Source organism: Quercus lobata, chromosome 5, assembly GCF_001633185.2.
Source record: "Quercus lobata isolate SW786 chromosome 5, ValleyOak3.0 Primary Assembly, whole genome shotgun sequence".
Lineage (NCBI taxonomy): Eukaryota > Viridiplantae > Streptophyta > Magnoliopsida > Fagales > Fagaceae > Quercus > Quercus lobata.
In genome coordinates, this window is record NC_044908.1 from 29,037,282 (window position 1) to 29,056,091 (window position 18,810).

General features: G+C 40.2%; 1 protein-coding gene and 1 pseudogene across 1 annotated transcript; one reads left to right on the forward strand and one right to left on the reverse strand.

The window, feature by feature from the left end:
- Nucleotides 1-1,008: 1,008 nt before the first annotated feature.
- Nucleotides 1,009-3,215, forward strand: LOC115990299 (annotated as a pseudogene).
- A 13,871-nt stretch (nt 3,216-17,086) lies between these two features.
- LOC115990300 lies at nt 17,087-18,177 on the reverse strand. Its single transcript, XM_031114144.1, has 3 exons — nt 17,945-18,177; nt 17,545-17,878; nt 17,087-17,272 (listed from the first exon to the last, which is right to left on the reverse strand). Exons 1-3 carry the CDS (start codon nt 18,175-18,177, stop codon nt 17,087-17,089), a joined length of 753 nt encoding a protein of 250 aa, XP_030970004.1.
- Between the last annotated feature and the right edge of the window lie 633 nt (nt 18,178-18,810).

Here is an 18,810-nt window from a genome sequence, read left to right on the forward strand (position 1 = left end):
AGTAGATAATACGTAAAGGCAAAATTATATATAAAATTAAAACTGTCTAAGATGAAGGTGTAAAGTCAATAATCTATTTATATATTTTTGTAAAAGAAATTAGAGATGACAACCTGGATCAGCTTTTAATTATCTCAAATGTGGAATGATTTAATGGTAGAGTGAAGTCATACAAAATGGAAGTGGAAGCAGGAGATAGGACAGGAGTGTTGTCGTGAAGTTTGATGTAGTGCATGTTGGCAATGAATAAATTGAGCTAATTTGTTCTGTTAATCTTCAGGCTTTTGAGTTTTGAGGGTAACTTTCAGGTCTGCAGTGTTAATATCTCCCCCTTTTTTTTCTTTTCTTCATTTGTGGACATCAATTAAGATTTCTTTAGGGTATCAGCTTGTATAAGTGTAATTTATAACAAATAAAGTTATATTACCTTCACCACGAGAGTTGTAAGCTTGTAGCTTTGTGCCATTGTCCATTCTCGTCATGGGGAGAACGTGGGTTTAATTCCCCTTTGACCCACTTGTCGTAGGCCCAAAAAAAAAATTTGTTATTGGACCTTCGTCAATGATATCACCATTATGAGTACTGGAGTAAGACTTATCTGGTTATCTATGAGAAACTATATGGTTTTCTAGCGAAGAACTTAATAGTTAAAAGGGTGCGTTGGGGTTGAACAAGACTTAGGTTCAAAGTTTTCAAGCAAAAATATAAAGGATTATAATCTACAATATTATGACTTTTCATTATTTATTTATAAAAGTGCTCCATTAGCAAAGTGCTCGTACATATATACAGTCTATAGATATATATAGTTATCCGTTTTTTACATGTTCGGTTTATATAAAGTTCATAAATTAATGATAGAAATCCATTGTAATTCACTATATTATTGAGGGTTACAGTGTGTTTCTCTGTGTGTCTATTTCAAAACATTCATGGTGTGCTTCATTAAAAAAAGAGATTTTGAAGGGGCATGTTATGATTGGTTATCTGTCAAACATAAAACTAAGGATGAGTATACCTGAGAAGAAGAACATATTATTGAATCAAGAAAATGATCAGTTGTTTCATCTGCTTCTTCGGAATTTAATCAATAAGTGAAGAGATATTTTTCCTTATTTGATCTCCCTAAGGAGTTGACCTGTAGTCATTTTAAATGAAATGACCAATTGAAGCATTACCTTAAGGGCATATGTTTTATTGCAGATTTAATGGGGTTCCTGCTGAAGAACGGCTGCATTGGAGATCCTTCTTAGTTAAACTGGGAGCAGATAATCTTAAAGGTGTTAAAAATGAAGAGCTCCTTGTTGCTTGCCACAAGTATGTATACTACTCTTGTTTAATTGATATAGATTAATCTTTTCTGTCAATGATTGCATTAATTGATAAACACAGTGGGGAGAGTGGGATTGCTTTGAAGGATTAAACTCAAAACTCAAACAGACGAACTGATTGGACCAGTGACCGTTTGACTTAGCCCTCCAATTGGTTAATTCCTTTAGTGGAAAATTTCAAGATAGGCCTTTGAAAAGCCCTGATGGAACTAGTGAACTGGACAAGACTGATGTGTCCTAATCAGTTGTGCAAGAACAGACAATGAATATTTACGTGAAATGAATATCAGTACCACATTCTCTATTTCTTTAAGGAGAGTTTAGCCTTTCACATCACATGTAAATATTATTTCTATGACTAAGTTTATTAGAAAATTGTTTTATTGAGTTCACTTGCTGGGAATTTTGTTTTATGCACCAGATCAGTATAAATTGTCTACACAATACTTGGGGATGTCAGCATCTATGTTGTGGGCAAGGATGAGTATGATGAACTTGCTTGTGAGTATTTTATTACTTTCTTTTAGTTTATGAGGTTATTTTGTGAGTTGATAGGGAGAAACTATGTCACTTGTTGATGCCGAAATTGTGGCATCCACTCATTTTAAGGCTCTAAGAGCTGGAATTCAGTTTCTACGTCCCTCTGATTAATCTTCTACATAGAATGACTTGCAATTAACAATACAAGTTGGTCCTCTCTTAAAGAGTCTTACATGCTTTTAGAAGCAGGTTCAGCTCTTCAATGCTCATTGAGAGCCTTTCACACCTATCACAGCACATCGATGCCACATTATGCAATGGAAAGATGATGCCATAATCTTACTTCTAAAAAACAAAGAAAAGAAAAGAAAAAGACAGAAAAAGAAAGAAAGAAAGGATGAAAGCCATTGACAATCTCTTTTTCCCTAGATATGATGATAGCATTTGTATGTATTGTGATGTGGTGCATTCCCTGATTGGCTAAACAGTGCAGTTGAGAGGAGTTGAACCCTTTACATATTTCTTTCTTTTTCTTTTTCTTTTTAATATATGTATTATATAATATATGAAGAGAACCCTTTAGTTTATCCAATTACTGATGGTCTTTTCTCTAATTAATCCATTTTTCTCTAGTGTCAGAAGTGATCTTTGTGATAACCTCAGCTGCTAAGGATGTATGTGGGAAGCCTCCGACTGAGCACCTTTTCCTGGATAAGTACGAAAGAATTTGCTTGTGTTTGGATGAGATTGTTTGGAAGGTTGGTTATGAACTAAATCATTTTAAAATCAGTAACACAAGGGAGATCATGGAAATTTTATGGATGAATTTGGCGGTTTGTTCATCTTGGACCATAATATCCAATCATCAATGCACTAATTACTGAATGACTTTGGTGGATCATCATAGGCAGTTTTTCTATAGTTCATTAACATCATGTACTTAATGCTGTCCATATTAGTTGAGACCCCCCATATCCTCATGCTTTATTTCAGGCATGTGGTGGAGTTTCCTAAATTTCGCTTATGCAATAACACCAACAAAACCTACTAGCAAAAAAAAGAGAGAAACAAATGCAGAATTGATGTAAGCTCATTAGGGACTAGGCTTGCTCCTTATAGTCCAGAAAAGTATTGATGGAAATTTTCTTATTTTCCCAATTTAGTTGGATGATGATTAAACCCAACAATATCCTGTTGTGTGGCTTGTGCCATCTTCATGTTTATGTGCTCTCCATATGCTAGGCAGTTACTAATTGCTATCTGACATCTTGCATTACACTGCTGACTACTTTTTGCTGTTCCCTGACATTGTTTCCTTTCTGTACTTTGAAGGGATATTTGTAGAATACAGAAAAAGATAGAATCAGAAGACTCATAAGGTTAAAACCTCCGGCAGAGTTCTGAACCAAACTTTTCTTGGTGTATACAGCCTGTTGAAGACCGTGGTTCACTTAGCTTGGACAAATGATTGTCACGTAACAGTACACTGAAAATTTTCACCTGCATTGTTAAGTTTTGTCACACCTTTCATGTTATGCTTAGAGTTGACATTTTTTATTGTGTTCTTGTGGGAGGAGAGTTGGCTTGATCGATATTTGTCTAGTGATAGCCTAATAGTTAAATGTCATAAAATTCTTTACAGACCATGTAAAAAGTTGATATTTTCATTCTCTTTTTGGTTATAAGAATTTGAAATGTGATTGGTTATAAGTAATTAATGGTGAATTGTACCTTTTGTTGTACTATAAATGCTTGAAAAGTATTTTGCAGGAGCATTTTCAATATGTTCTTTCAATTAGACTCTATAAAATTGATTGAAGTTTTCCTTCTTCTTTTTTCCTCTAGACTTCTTTTGAATTTATGAGACAGATGTCTGAGATTTACAGTTACAGAGCAGGGCCAGTCCAACCTAATTTGGGGTCTAAGGCGAATATATATATGGGGCCTTTTATATATAAATATTAATTAAATAAAATTATTTAATATTAATTAAATTGATGTTAATTTGATGTATTAAATACATAATTTAATGAATAATACTAACTAAAATTAAGGTTAATTTCATATAGAGAATTAAATATCATAGTTGAAAAATTAATTTAACCAAAAAAAAAAAATTTAAGAGAAAATTAATTTATCTTGTATATATAACGATACATAGTTAATTACATTTATAATCTATGATATTAATTGATGTGTGGCTTTGTACTAGATTAGTTTACTAATATTAAAGTTTCAAACTATAAGGGAAGATTAATCATCATTGATGATCTAACACATTTGCAAAAAAAAAAATTTAAAGCCTTGTTAGAAATAAAAAAGAAAAATACTAAAGGTACTACAAAATGTTCACTATATTATGTGACAATAATAGTGAAGGATGAGCTTCAATAATGTAATTAATGAATATTTAAAATAACTTATTGTGATTTGTAACATGTCAGTTTGTAAATCTATAATAAAATTTGTGATATCCCTAACATCACTAATAATAAAAAGTGCACAATAATTTGAAAAAATTCATATTTTTTATAAAATTTGGGACCTTTTACAATGATATGGGGCCTTTTTTGTAAAGGGTAAAAAAATTTTGTAGTGGGGCCTTAGGCCTATGCCTAAGTTGCCTAGGCCTTGGGCTGGCCCTGTTACAGAGACCAACGAAATGGCGGCAATCCATTTAAATGGATTTTTCTTATAGCACTAAAGCCCAAACAACTGAGTCTCAATCTAAAAAATCCAGTCTTGAATCCTGGTATTGTTGGTGAAAGGCAAGAAAAAGGAGTAAAGATTACATTGAATGTTTGCATGGAAACGTCACTCTCTTTAGACCCATTTTACTCCTGTCCTTTTTATTAGAAAATCATACCGCTATGCAATAAATCTTAATGGGGGTTTAAGGTTTATTACTTACATGGGTTGCTTGCTCACATGGGTGCACTTTCGAGTTTCGACCAAGTACGAAATAGACTATTCAAGTTTTTGTAACACTCAACTATAGAACTAAACTATGTTAATTCCTTGTAATCTTTCTTTTTCTTATCTCTCGTCGTCTTTGTAATAATTTTTAATTCTAACATGATATCAAATTTATATCTCACATTTTTAACATATGTTTACAAGATTGGTAAGCGTTAATCTTGATCAATCGCAGGTAGAGGAAGCAAAGCTGATAGAGTTGTATAGCTTACTTAAAAAAGCAACTTATCAAAAAAAAAAAGAAAAAAGAAAAACCTTACTGGAAAAAGCAGAAAAGGAAACAGAGTAGAGAAATGCAGATATTGAATCAATGAGATCTCTGAGATTAGATTTAATAATGATGCTCTATTTCAAGGTGCTCTGCTATATATACTAACGGATTTCTAACCAATCTTAACTGTCATAACCAATTCAACAATCATAACTTGACAGCCCCCAGGTGTAGCTTTATACTCATAGATTAATAAAAGATAGGATTTGTTCGAAACTCAATGGGCAACAAGTTAGATAAGTAATTAACTAAAGTGAACACAGTTTTGAAGGACACAAAATTTTACGCAAAGTGGAAGACATGCAAAAGGATGCACATATGACATGATTAAGAAATAAGTCAAGTTTAGTAAATCAACGGCTTAGTAATCAAGGAAATGAATTGAATTTTCAATGAACATTAACAGACCCAAATTTGGCCTAACTCATAAACTTATTGACTTTAATTCTTTGATTAATTCAAAATTTATAATATATTTGCCCAATTGGTGTTAAAAAAAAAAAAAAAAAAAAAAAACCCTAATTAGATGTTCCGATTACATATTATTTCATCCAATTTCGTTAAACCCTTACCAGATTGAAGAAGAAAAAAATCCTAATTTTCATAATAAATCTATTACTAAAAAATAACTCCTCTTTTGTTAAATATCTTCACTCTAGTCAGACTTTGACTGAATTAGGAGATTAACTATCTAGTTGGTACCCTTAACTCCCTTATTGAGAAATTTACATAATGAATTTAGAGTCAGAATACAAAATCCCCAATTTAGGCATAAAATCCTAATTATAATATGCAGGATATCTAATAATATGTCAACTATCCACTGTTTTGATTAATTGGTAGTTTAAATCTTCAATTTGGGTCCTCAATATCACAATTTATCAATTAATTGAAGAACATTAAAAATAGAGCATAGAAATCCCTAAATCATGCACTAAACCTAACCCTAACTTTAGAGTTTGTCTAATTCAATCCAAATAAATAGGAAATAATAGGCTTGATTACTTAGTGGGGAGTGTGTTGATTAAATGAAATATGAGAAGTATCCAAACTGGGTTCCTGCAAGGTTTGCTGAAATCCTGTGACAATAATACAAGAGATAGCAGGTTAGGGCGAGGTTAAGGGTGAAGGAGGCCAACCAAACCTTGCAAGTTCTTGATTTTGTTCTAAGTGGCCACACTCTTGACCTTGAGAGAGGGAAAGGAAACATAATTATTTTGGATATAGAATCTAAACAAAAATAAATTTAAATTATTTTAGATTTTTTTTGGTGTATGTTACATATTTACAGACAAGGAAGTGCATTTTGCACAACTTTCATCGGAGCACTACATTAGAAAATTAAGGTTCATCAAAGCACTACATAGTCAATTGGGCATTTCTTCAAAAGAATTTGCTTTGAAATTTTTGAGATGATGCAGATTGATTAGGTTCCAATTTATACTGAAAATTTATTCAGGGAGTGTACTATTCCAATAACAAGGTATGTCAATTTCAGAGGCTAATTGATGTTGGCAAGCTTCTGAGTTCTAACTTTGGTTAAAGAGAGATAAAGCACAAATGTTATAAATCACCAGTTGAATTTGGAAGTTCAACCCTGGTGTATCCACTAAAAGAGAGCAGCCTTAAGCACGATGATTTTGGCAACAAATAAAGATGAACATCATAAATTAATTAGCAGTGTGAGCTATCTAATACCTTCAGTAATACATACTTAGGTAAAAAAAAAATTTATTTATTTATTGAAGTAAGCGAAAAAGACAACTAATTAGCCAAGGTTATTCTAAGAATACACTTCAACAAAAGTTTGGACTATAATCCCGTTTGTTTAGATAGATTGGTTGTCTCTGGAATGTTTTAATATGATTACTCATTTACTTACACAAAGTTCCATTACCAAATAAGCAAATTAAGTAATTTCAAGACATCTGACTATCCTTCAAAGTATAAGGATAAAAGGAAAGAAGTAGAAACTTCTAATTCTACCTTGGTATCTTTTCTTTGTGAAATCAAACAATTCATTCCTTCACCTTTATAGCATAAGACACTCAAAAAATCAAGTACTCAAAGAAGTGAGGGAGGCAGCCCTCCTCTAGAAAGGATATAACATAGGAAACCAGAGAATTTCATATTTTAAAGAGTGAAATTCTGAAAGCCCATGGGAATTAATATATAGGGATATATTTCATGGACAGCTAGTGAAAGAAGCAATCTGCAAGATTTTAATACATCTATTGAAATGAGAGATATAAATGTTAGGAAGGATTGCATTGGTGCTTTGAACATTTCTCTCAAAGTCAATACAATGGAGTTAATGATCCTTACAACTAAGAGTGAAGGAAATCACAAAAGATAAATAGAAAGCATCATTGCATTATGGCATTATTGCTTCCAAAAGCCTCTTTAGAAATTGCAGATGCCTGTAAAAAAGTTCAATATCAAACCTGTTAGCAAGGAAATGGAGACACTATGCTATTCACACAGACCAAAAGCAAATAACAAAACAAGCAGAGCAGTGGCATACATATATACTTCACATGAAATGGAGACAAGAAAAAGTACTGGAAAATGTAATTACCAAACTTGCAAAATGAGTTAAAATGCTTTGCTGATTCCATGTTACCAATGATTCAGCACATCTAAATAGCCAGTTAGCCTCCTTTAGGCCAAAGAATCAGTGCAATATTTTCTTGAAAGTTTACAACTAAAAAATGAGTGACAACTACTGTTATGTGACATTTATAGAAATAAAGGTGCTATAGCATACACGAAAGAGATAAAACTTTTAACTTTATAAGCAATCAGAAATCATCACACAAAATTATAGCCTCTATCTTGCTGTTGCTATTTCAAAAGATGAACGAAAGAAATCAAAGAAAGAGGAACTAACATTGTTTTTAATGAGCAGATATGACAAATCAATTAGTTGTTTGCCCTCCCAGACCAGAATTCTTGATTTCCAGAGTCTATGATTCCACTGGAGATTGTGCCACAACTTCGACTGAATCATAAAATGGGCAGTGGAGAGGAACATGGAAAAATAATACAGAAAGGAAAAACAAAAATAAAGGTTAAACAGTCAACAGGTATGGCATGCCTTAAGCATTCTATCCGATCTACCATTAGCAATTAATTATTAGTTCTAAAGATCATATATTTAATCAGGTGAATTATCTATCAATACTAAAACTAAGAAATGAGTCGAAGTAATGAAGCCAACTTTCCAATTTCTTTGAAAAACTTGTATCTATCAGACCATCCTATAACTAGTGTTTATTTAAAAACCTCTATATATTCAGCAATATACAAATTCATTTTCTTGAGTGTTGTTTTTCAATATTATAAACTGCAGCAAGGATCCTCTTGATATAGGTTTACTGAATGGGACTATTATATAAAAAGTTAAAATTGATGGCTCATGTAGTATAGCTGTGCGTTTTATTAGTGCCTGAAAATTTCATCAAGTAAAGAAGGATTATAAATATAAAAGAAGATGATATTAGTAATAACATGAACAGGAATTGGTTTTCAAAGAGGCTTGTGTTAAATGAGAAATATTTCTGAATTATGCAACCATCCTCTCTCCTTATGGAGTTGCTTTCATCTATCCAATCCCTTGTGAAATTCCTGAAAATGACATGAGCTCTAAAATAAAAACACACAAAAAAAAAATCAAAATTAAACCCTTTATCCTTGAAGGCATAATTCAATCGTTGTGCCCTAATTGATCAACTTTTGAATGCCAGTGGACCTTCATAGTTAACAACGATGAGAAACTATGACAACTCAAAAGTCTTCATTACCTGATCCACGAATTTAGCTAATGTGAACATATTCACACGTTTCTAATAAATCAATGCAATTCCCGGAAAATAGCCCACTTTACATCCAATATCAATTATAAAGTAGTTGAAAAAATAAATGAAGATGGTCATACTAGATAGTAAATTACAGTACTAACATGGTGATAGATCTTAAAGCTATGATTTCAATCACAATGCCTAATGCTATCGAAAGTAGCAAAGATATTTTGATTGCTGAAATAGCTTGGACCTTGATATGATGACAAGTATCTTTCAGCAAAAGACAGGTCATGGGTTTAAGTTCGGGAATCAACCTCCCCAACAAAAGTTAGGGATAAAGTTGTTTATCAATCACCTCACCTAAACCCCGCAAAAGTGGGAGTTTTGTGCACTAGGAATGACCTTTTTAATTTGATCTTAGGGTTTTAGACCCCAGCTGTCACAATATTAACCAAGTAATTAATTAGATTAATTATGCTATAAATTTGAATTGAATAACATCACACAAACATAAATCACATAAGACACCAAATTGATGACCTAGGAAAACCGATAAAATAAACTGTTTCATATAAAAAACCTAGGGGGATTTAGTTGTCAATCCTCAAGGATCCAATAGAATAGAATTGAAGTTTATACAAAAGATTTGACCCTAAATCTAATGCTACCTTATGTAGTACTGTGCGCGCCTGAAATGAGACTGTTGGGCTCGACCTCATTTGGGCTCACAATTTATTTATAAAGTGGGCTTCAAGATTTCCTACTTTGGGTTGTTCTCAGCACAGAGACTCAAAGTAATATTCCTCCTCTCTTTCTAAATGACTGTTTTTTCTCTCTTTTTTTTCTGAACCCTCTCCTCTTCCCCAACTTCCTCTATTTATAGCTTTAAGTTTGTGGGAAGATCATGATTACTGCCATTGTTAGTGCAATTGAAGGTCCAATATTATCTGTTATAAGTGAATGTTTAGGTGAGAGTGGAATGTAACGATTATGGCCTTGGAACTTGGTTCCAACTCAAGTGAATTTGCTTGGTAATGATGTTCCCCGAGCATCCTATGGTTCGCCCGGACAAGGTTTAACTGATTGTTCGGGAAGTTTTATGCCGAGCACAGTTCAGGAACCGAGGCCCAAAACTCGTATTTTATGAAGGCAGTTTCAAGAAGGACTTAGGGCGATGGGGCCGTGCCATTGGGCCTGAGCCCAGGGCCCATCTGGGTCTTGGGACCTCGGTGCCATACATTAGCCCCCCCTTGATTCATACCCGGTTGCTGGGAAGAATCAAGGAGCCAACCGAGCCTTTTGGTCCCGAAAGTCCTATGGCCAGGGACTCATGCAGTTATGGCTTCTCATTAATGCTCTTCTTAAAAGACGCGCTGTTCTGAGGCGCCAGGTTCAGTTGTCATTATTGCCTAACGGTTCGCGAACCGAAGCAACACGCGTGTCGGTTATCTTTGGCATTCGTAGGGTCATTCGTGAATCACGCCCATTTATTGCTTGATTAAACGTTCTCATGCCCTTTTCTGATCCTATAAATAGCTTTCTTCAGAACATTCTTTCATTTTTTCCACCTTTGATCTCTTGAGTTTACTCTCTGCCGACCACTTCTTTGTGCGCTTACTCACCAGCCTAGAGCTCTTTTCTCCCTTAGAACCCAATGTAAGTTCTTTTCCCCTTCCTATTCCTTCAACTTATTTCTTCAAATTCCCTTTCATAGTATTAAGTGTCATAGATGGGTTACTCTTATCTCCTGGAGGACCTGGCTGCCTTGGCCACCTTTAGGCGCAAGTTTAATATTCCCGATAACGTGGAAGTGGCTTACTACCACGAGAGTGAAATCGCTCTCCACTGAGGACATGGCATAGCCTTTTCTCCTTTAATGGCAATTCTAGAGGGTGGGGTTAGGTTCCCCGTGGATCCCTTTTGACAAACACACTTAGGTACTACGGGCTGTGTCCCGACCAGCTTCCCCCCAACTTTTACCGGGTAGTTAGCTGCGTTAGTAGATTAAACCACACCTTTGATTTACAGTTAGATTACCATGATATTAACCATATGTATAGCCTTTGTGGGAACAAAGCTACCAACTTTTACCTAAAAACTAGAGATAATCGGGTACGGCTGATATCATGCCTACCTGATTCGAATAGGAACTCTGCCGGGGAGTTTTTCCGGGTGCGCGGCAACTGGTTTGCTGGAGAAGTCCCCTGCCCTCTTTCACGGCGTGAAGTGGGTTTGTACCAATCTCTCGATCTAACTGTTCTTCCCCCCCTCCCCCCTTTTTCCTTCTCTTTCCTCTTTATTGAAGTAGATTTTCGTTATCAAATATTGATATAACATTTGTTCTTTTGCAGACGACAAAGTGTTCGTTCCGGATATCAGAACAGTCCATGTGAAGGACTTGAACTTTATCCTCCGTTCCGAGATATTCGTGCACTGGGATGGACAGCTCTGAGCATCGCACCTAATCCTCGGAGTAAAGCCTGTTTATTCCACCTGGTAGTCCTTCAAGCAGGCACTATTGGTTGATAGTCCACTGCTATCGTACATTGACGTTCGGTATGTGAATTTCTTGCCGCCGAAGCTTACGACCGGGGAGGCAAGGGAGTTCGGAAGGCGCTACACTTGCTCAGATGAGCTAGCTCCTTTGCGGGACGAGTCTGTGAAGTGCGTGTCTCGGCACCTTCGAGAGTTAGCTCACGAGACTATTCAACAAGAGGACCCTGTTCAAGAGCAAGCGCAGCCCGAGAACCCTGCTGCGGAGCCCGAGCATCCAGCGATTGAAGCGCCTGGCGAAAACATGGTGTCAAGGAGGGTCATGACCATTGATCGTTTCGTGCCCGGTGCACGGCAACCCACCCAGCCCCCACCTTCTCAGGGTCAGAGCCAAGTGCCTCCCCCTCCACCTTCTTCTCAAGCTGGACGAGCCCGGAAGAAACAGAGGGTTGTCGATCAACCATCTACGGGTCCTGGAGACGCTGCCGTCCAGACTCCTCCTCAGCCAACAAGGGGCATCGTCATTCACAAGCCGCAGACCCTGGTCGGTCCAGGGGTTGTGTCTTCCTCCCAAGCCATACCAGCGTGGAAGCCAAAATTTTTGCTGGACGGCAAGCCTTTGCCTTCAACCGCCTATGTGCGGATGTGGGAGAAAGGCAAAGGTGGTTGCATTGCCCAGACCCTGGCCGAGGGTCTTCTTCTTCCCGACGACATGCATGCTTTCGAGGTGGGGTCGGAGGAGTCCGTGGGGCGCCGGTTAGAGTGGCATGCTATTGCTGTAACTCCTTATTCGTCTAGTACTTTCAACACATTTCTTTTTACTTCCGTACTAACTTATGTGTTTGCCAGGCTGCTCAACTGGCTCACATACAGGCTGGCCGTGCACGAGATCTTGCCGAGGAGGTCGACCGTGAGAAGGGAGCGCGGGAGTCAGTTGCCAAAACAGCAAAGGAAAAACTAAAGGTAGCTGAATCCGCCGAGAAGAAGGTTGCTGCCGCGAAGAAGAATAGAGCGCTGGCAGAGAAGAGATGTGCTGAGCTCCTGGCCAAGCAGAACGAAACAGACGTGAAGCTAGCTGAAGCCATTAGCCTCAACACCTCTCAAGCCGAGGAGCTAACCAACCTGAGGGCAGCCCTGGAGGCCTGTGAGCAGAAATGGTACAACAAGGGATTCGCCGACGCCGAGAAATCTGTGGAACCGGTAGTGGCCCAGGCTCGGAAGCTGGGTTTTGAGACTGGGTGGTTTGCCACCCTTCAAGCTCTGGGAGTTCCCGAGGACTCCCCCCTAAGAGACCCTGGCCAAATTCCCTTCCCGAGCCCCGCTACTACCATGCAAGATCCATCATTGGCCACTGAGGAGGAAGAAACGGCAAGCATGAGGGAGCTGGTGGAACAGATTGACGCTCATGCCGAGCCAGATGAGATGGAAGCCACCAGCATCCCAACTATGCAAGACCTACTCGGTGAAGACTCGCATTTTCCCGTGACCGACCAGCAAGAAGTGACGGATCCAACCCGGCCCTCCACTTGATTATCTGCTGTCCAGCTTTTCATGCTTTTACTTATTTTTATAGCATTTTTATTTTATTTTATTATTGGTATTTTTGCCTATGTCACCGGGTTGTGGTGACTGAACAATTTCCTCATTTCACGAGGATGACCCGTAAACGGTTGCCGAGTTTTGGCGATGAGATATTAACTTTGCTTTTTAATCTTGCTTTTAACTTGTTGAATGACGTTCTATTCGTTGTATGTTTGCTTAGACTTTGTCTGTGCCGCCTTTCTTTACCATTTTTTTTTTGGTGGTTTCTTGTTTTGCAATAAGTCGGGCCGAAAGCTGTCCGCTCGGTTAAATCATGCCTTAATATATCGTGTTCATACAATGGGGTTTAGTTTCCCCGACCGTAAATGGCATGATGCCCCAAAATCTGTTGCACGGTGTTTGGATAATCCGAGAATGAAATTCCAATTAGTGTTTGTAAGGGTGTTAAGATTTCCACCTGCTCAGAGATTTTGATCGAACTGAGGATAAGGTTTCTGTCCTTAGAGTTTTTATTCTTTTGTAACAATAAGGTTTCCACCTGCTCGGTAATTTTGATCGAACCGAGGATTAGGCTTCTGTCCTTAGAGTTTTTATTCTTTTGTAACGATAAGGTTTCCACCTGCTCGGCGATTTTGATCGAACCGAGGATGAGGCTTCTGTCCTTAGAGTTTTCATTCTTTTGTAACGATAAGGTTTCCACCTGTTCGGCGATTTTGATCGAACCGAGGATGAGGTTTCTGTCCTTAGACTTTTTATTCTTTTGTAACGATAAGGTTTCCACCTGCTCGACGATTTTGATCGAACCGAGGATGAGGTTTCTCTTAATGTGCAATGACGAGATCGACAAGTAACTTCATCATTATCTTGACTTTAGCAAAGTACAAGTTTTGACTTACACTTCAGTATACAGATGGTCACAGGTAAAACTTCTTTAAGTTGTGGGCATTCCATGGCTAGAGGAGTGGCCTTTCATCAAGATCTTCTAGGAAGCCCCCGTGCCGGCGATGGCGGTAATTCTGTACGGTCCTTCCCACGTTTGAGTAAGCTTCCCTGCAACTACGTCTCGCATGTTTCCTACGACCTTTCTTAGCACCAATTCCCTAGTGCTGAATTCCCTCCCCTTTACATCTTGGCTGTATCTTTGGGCTAGCTTCTGCTGATACTCCGCAAGCCGTATGGTTGCGGCCTCCCGGCATTCTTCTAACCAGTCCAAGCGCTCCATCATCAGGTCGGCATTCTGGGCGAGGTCAAATCCTGCGACCCGTGCACTGCACAAGCTCACCTCGGTTGGTATTATGGCCTCCGCCCTATATGTCAAAGAGAAAGGGGTCTCACCTGTGGATCTTCTGGGAGTCGTATGGTAAGCCCATAAAACATTAGGTAGCTCTTCAACCCATCTCCCCTTTGCCCCGTCCAGCCTCCTCTTCAACCAGTTCAAAATCGTCTTGTTCACTGCCTCACCTTGTCCGTTGCTTTGAGGGTATGCTGGAGTTGAATACTTGTTCTTAATGCCGAGATCGCTGCAGAAGGCCCGGAAAGCTTTGCTTTCGAACTGTTAGCCAATTGTCTGATACTAGTGAGTTCAGTACCCCAAATCTTGTGACTATATTTTTCCATACAAACTTTTTCATGTTGGTATCCCGGATGTTAGCCAAGGCCTCGGCTTCCGCCCACTTCGTGAAGTAATCCACTGCCACCAATACAAAACGGCGGTTACCTGTTTTTCTGAGAAAAGGGCCGAGGATGTCTAGCCCCCATTGTGCGAACGGCCATGGGCTGCTAACGGGGTTTAGACGACCTGCTGGCTAGTGGATTAGAGGGGCGTGCTTTTGGCATTGTTCACACCTCCAGACATATTTCGCAGCATCCTTCTGCATCTGTGGCCACCAAAACCCCTGGGTCATCGTCCTGTGTGCTAAAGACCGTCCCCCGACATGGCCACCACACACTCCGTCATACAGCTCGGTTAGAAGTTCGTTCACTTTCTCGGGATGTAGGCATAAAAGGTAAGGACCTACGAAAGACCTCCGGTACAATTTGCGATCTGCCGACAGCCAATATCGGGGAGCCACCCGACGAATCCTTTTGGCCTCCTTTTCATCATCCGAAACTTTATCCTTAGCTAGGAAATCTATGATTGGGTTCATCCAACACAGATTGGCCATTGACACCATGGCAACCTCGACCCTGGCCTGGTCATAATCACTTTTCACACTGATGCTTGGCTCTTTTATAAGCTCTATTTTGACTAGCCGAGGTGTATCCTTGGTGGCTGATGAAGCCAACGTGGCCAGCGAGTCGGCATGTCTGTTTTGTGCCTGACCTACCTGGGCCACCTTCACTGTGCCGAACCGGCCAATGATCTGCTTAGCTGCACTCAGATAGGCTTTCATCCGAGAGTCCCGAGCTTCAAAGCTTCCTGCGATTTGATAAACGACTAGCCGAGAGTCCGAATAAATCTCAACATCTTTTGCGCCCAGATGCAATATGGCCCTCAACCCCGCCAAAAAGGCCTCGTACTCGGCTTCGTTGTTTGAGGCTTTGAATCCCAATCTGAAGGAGTGTTCTAGTCATATGCCCTCCAGGGTGATTATGACAATACCAGCTCCGGCCCCCATCCCATTCAAAGCGCCGTCTACAAACACTTTCCACGGACGACTTTCTACATTATAGATTATCTTCCCATGGTTCTTAGGGGTGAATTCTGAAATGAAATCAGCAAGAACCTGTCCCTTCACCGAGCTTTGCGGTCGGTACCTTATGTCGAACAAACCCAACCGAGTTCCCCATTTGGCAATTCGGCCCGTGAAGTCCGATCTTTTTAACAACGACTGCAGGGGATACTCGGTGAGGACGAACACTGTATGAGCCTGAAAGTAATGTGGCAACTTCCTCGTGGCGTGCACCAGTGCTAAAACTAACTTCTCCAGGGGCAGGTATCTCGTCTCGGCATCTACTAAGGTTTTTCTTGTGTAATACACTAGTATCTGTACTCCTTGGTCCATTAGTAACACAGCACTTACGGCATGGTCGGACACCGAGAGGTACATAAACAAATCCTCCCCGGATTCCGGGGCCATTAACATGGGCACTTTTGCCAAGTATTCCTTCAGTTCTCGAAAAGTCTCGTCACATTCCTTGTCCCAATGAAACCCCTTCCACTTCTTCAGAAGTTGATTAAATGGTCTGCAGCGATCAGCAAATTTGGAGATGAATCGGTTTAGGACGGCTAACATCCTGGTTAGCACTTGTACTTCCTTGGAATTACTTGGCGGTCTGAGGCGATTCACGGCCTCTATTTGGTCGGGATTGGCCTCTATCCCCCGAGTAGAAATCAGATAACCCAAGAACTTGCCAGCCCCTACACCGAAAGTACACTTCTCGGCGTTCAAGTGCAACTTATGCCATCGGAGTATCTCAAATACTCCTCAGAGGTCTTCCGTATGTTACGACTCCTTTCTGCTCTTTACCACCATGTCGTCAACGTATACTTCCACTGTGCACCCAATTTTCTCTCGAAACATCCTTGTCATCATCCGCTGGTATGTGGCTCCGGCATTCTTCAATCCAAACGGCATGACCTCGTAGTGATAATTTGCACTTGGGGAGATAAATGCTGTCTTTTCTCGGTCCTCAGGCGCCAAGGCAATCTGGTAGTATCCCTGGAAAGCATCCAAGAAGCTCATCCTCGGGTGCCCATACGTGGCGTCTACTAGTTGGTCAATCTTGGGCATTGGGAATGGATCTTTGGGACATGCCCTATTCAAGTCTGTGAAATCCACACAAACTCTCTATTTACCGTTCTTTTTCTTCACTACCACTGTATTCGCTAACCATCTCGGGAAGAATATTTCTCTTATCACTCCTGCTTCCTTCAACCTCTGGACTTCCAAGTTTACCGCATCAACATGCTCCTTCGATGCTGTTCTCGGTTTTTTCTTTTTCGGGTGGAATGATGGGTCCATGTTAAGCTTGTGGACAATGAACTCGGGATCTACGCCGGGCACTTCATACGAACTCCAGGCAAAAACATCCACGTTCTGCAAAAGGAACAACAACATCTCTACCTTTTCTCGGTCATTCATGCTTGTGCCTATCTGGAAATACTTGTCAATGTCCGGAAAAATTCTAACCTTCAAAACCTCCTTGGCAACGTCCACCCCCGTTTCCCCTCGGGGCTTCTGTAATTGCTATAAAGTTTCTTTTTCAGTCTCCTCTGCTTGTTCGAGCTGTTCACTTTTCCACCTAACCGCGGCGACAAAACACTGCCTAGCCACTCGTTGGTTCCCTCGCACCACGGCAACTCCATACTCAGTGGGAAATTTCACTTTCACGTGCAGGGTGACGGAACGGCCTTCATTGCATGAATCCACAGCCTTCCCAGGATTGCAATGTATGGTGAGAATGACCAAACTACTATGAAAGTCACTATTACTTCCTTGCCTTCCATGTCCACCGAGAGAGAAATTTGCCCTTCGGAAATCACAACTCTCCCGTCAAATGAGACTAGCGGCGTGTCATACTTCGCCAAATCCTGACTCTTCAATCCGAGCCCTTCGAAAAGATTCGGGTACATCACGTCGGCTCCGCTTCCTTGGTCTATCATCACTCTTTTCACCAAGAACCCGCTTATCTAAGTTGTTACTACCAATGCATCATCATAAGGTTGGATCGTCCCTTCCAAGTCTTCTTCGCTGAAAGAAATGGTTAGCCGACCAACTTTCATCCTCTTCTTGGGTGGTTCTCCTTCCAAGCAAGCCACTGTCATTACCCCTTTAGCTGTTGTCGTACCTCTCGGGGCAGCGTGGATGACTTCGATCACTCCCAGCGGTGGTGGAAGGGGATTCCTTTTCTGCTGAGCACCCTGGCCGGCCTCCCGGTCAGCGGAGTCCATTACAAACTCTTTCAGATACCCTGCTTTTACTAGCTGCCCGAGATGATCTTTTAGTACCCGACACTGCTCGGTGGTGTGCCCTTTGTCCCTATGATATGTGCAATACAAGTTTTGGTTCCTCCGAGATGGGTCACCCCCTATTTTGTTTGGTCACCTGAAGAACGATTCATTCTTAATCCGATCTAGGATTTTGTGCACAGGCTCTTTGAACGCCATATTAACTCCTTCAATTTGCACCTCTGGTTCCTGCATCCTGAAATCTTTTTTTAGTCTTGCCGACATAATGCCCTGCCGAGATCTCCAGAGTAACGGTGCTTTCCCCTTATTCTGCAGCCGATCATCTTCTAGGTGTTTATACTCCTTAATACGTCTCATAAGTTGCCTCATATTCTTGGGAGGTCTTTTCGTCAACGACTCCTATAATTCAGAATTTTCAGGGAGCCCCATCCTGAAGGTGCTTGCCACTATCTTCTCATTTCCTCCACCGATCTCATTGTAGAGTTCCCAGTACCGACTGGCATAACTCCGAAGGGTTTCACCGACCCTTATCTTTATGGAAAGCAGCGCATCCACCGGCTGCGGCACTCGGCTACATGTTACGAATCTACTGTCGAACTCTTGGATCAACTCGGCAAAACTACGAATGGAGCCTTTTCGTAACCCATTGAACCATCTCAGGGCCATGGAGCTGAGACTAGAGGGGAATACCTTACACATCAACGCATCATTGTGTGCATGCAAGGACATCATGTGGATATAATGACTGACATGCTCCACAGGGTCCGTCTTTCCATCGTAGGAATTGAATGGCGGTCGTGTAAATCTACTCGGCATAGGGGCCCGTTCAATTTCATCGGAGAATGGTGACTGAGCAGCCCTTCATAGGGCTCAACTCATGGCGTCCATGGCAGCATTATGGGGTCGCCGTTCCTCTGACGAATCCGATCCTCGGTCATCGTATCCATGCGAACGTGAACGGTTCCGGCGATGACGTGTCTCTCAGGAGTGTGAGTGATTCCT

Excerpts from the sequence above, each read along its gene's own strand:
- LOC115990300 (XM_031114144.1), bottom strand. The coding sequence starts at position 18,177 with ATGAGGCAACTTATGAGACGTATTAAGGAGTATAAACACCTAGAAGAT. Across the intron at positions 17,879-17,944 it reads AAGAATGAATCGTTCTTCAG|GGACAAAGGGCACACCACCG; the intron begins GTGACCAAACAA and ends CACATATCATAG. Across the intron at positions 17,273-17,544 it reads AACCTTATGATGATGCATTG|GCTGTGGATTCATGCAATGA; the intron begins GTAGTAACAACT and ends AATCCTGGGAAG.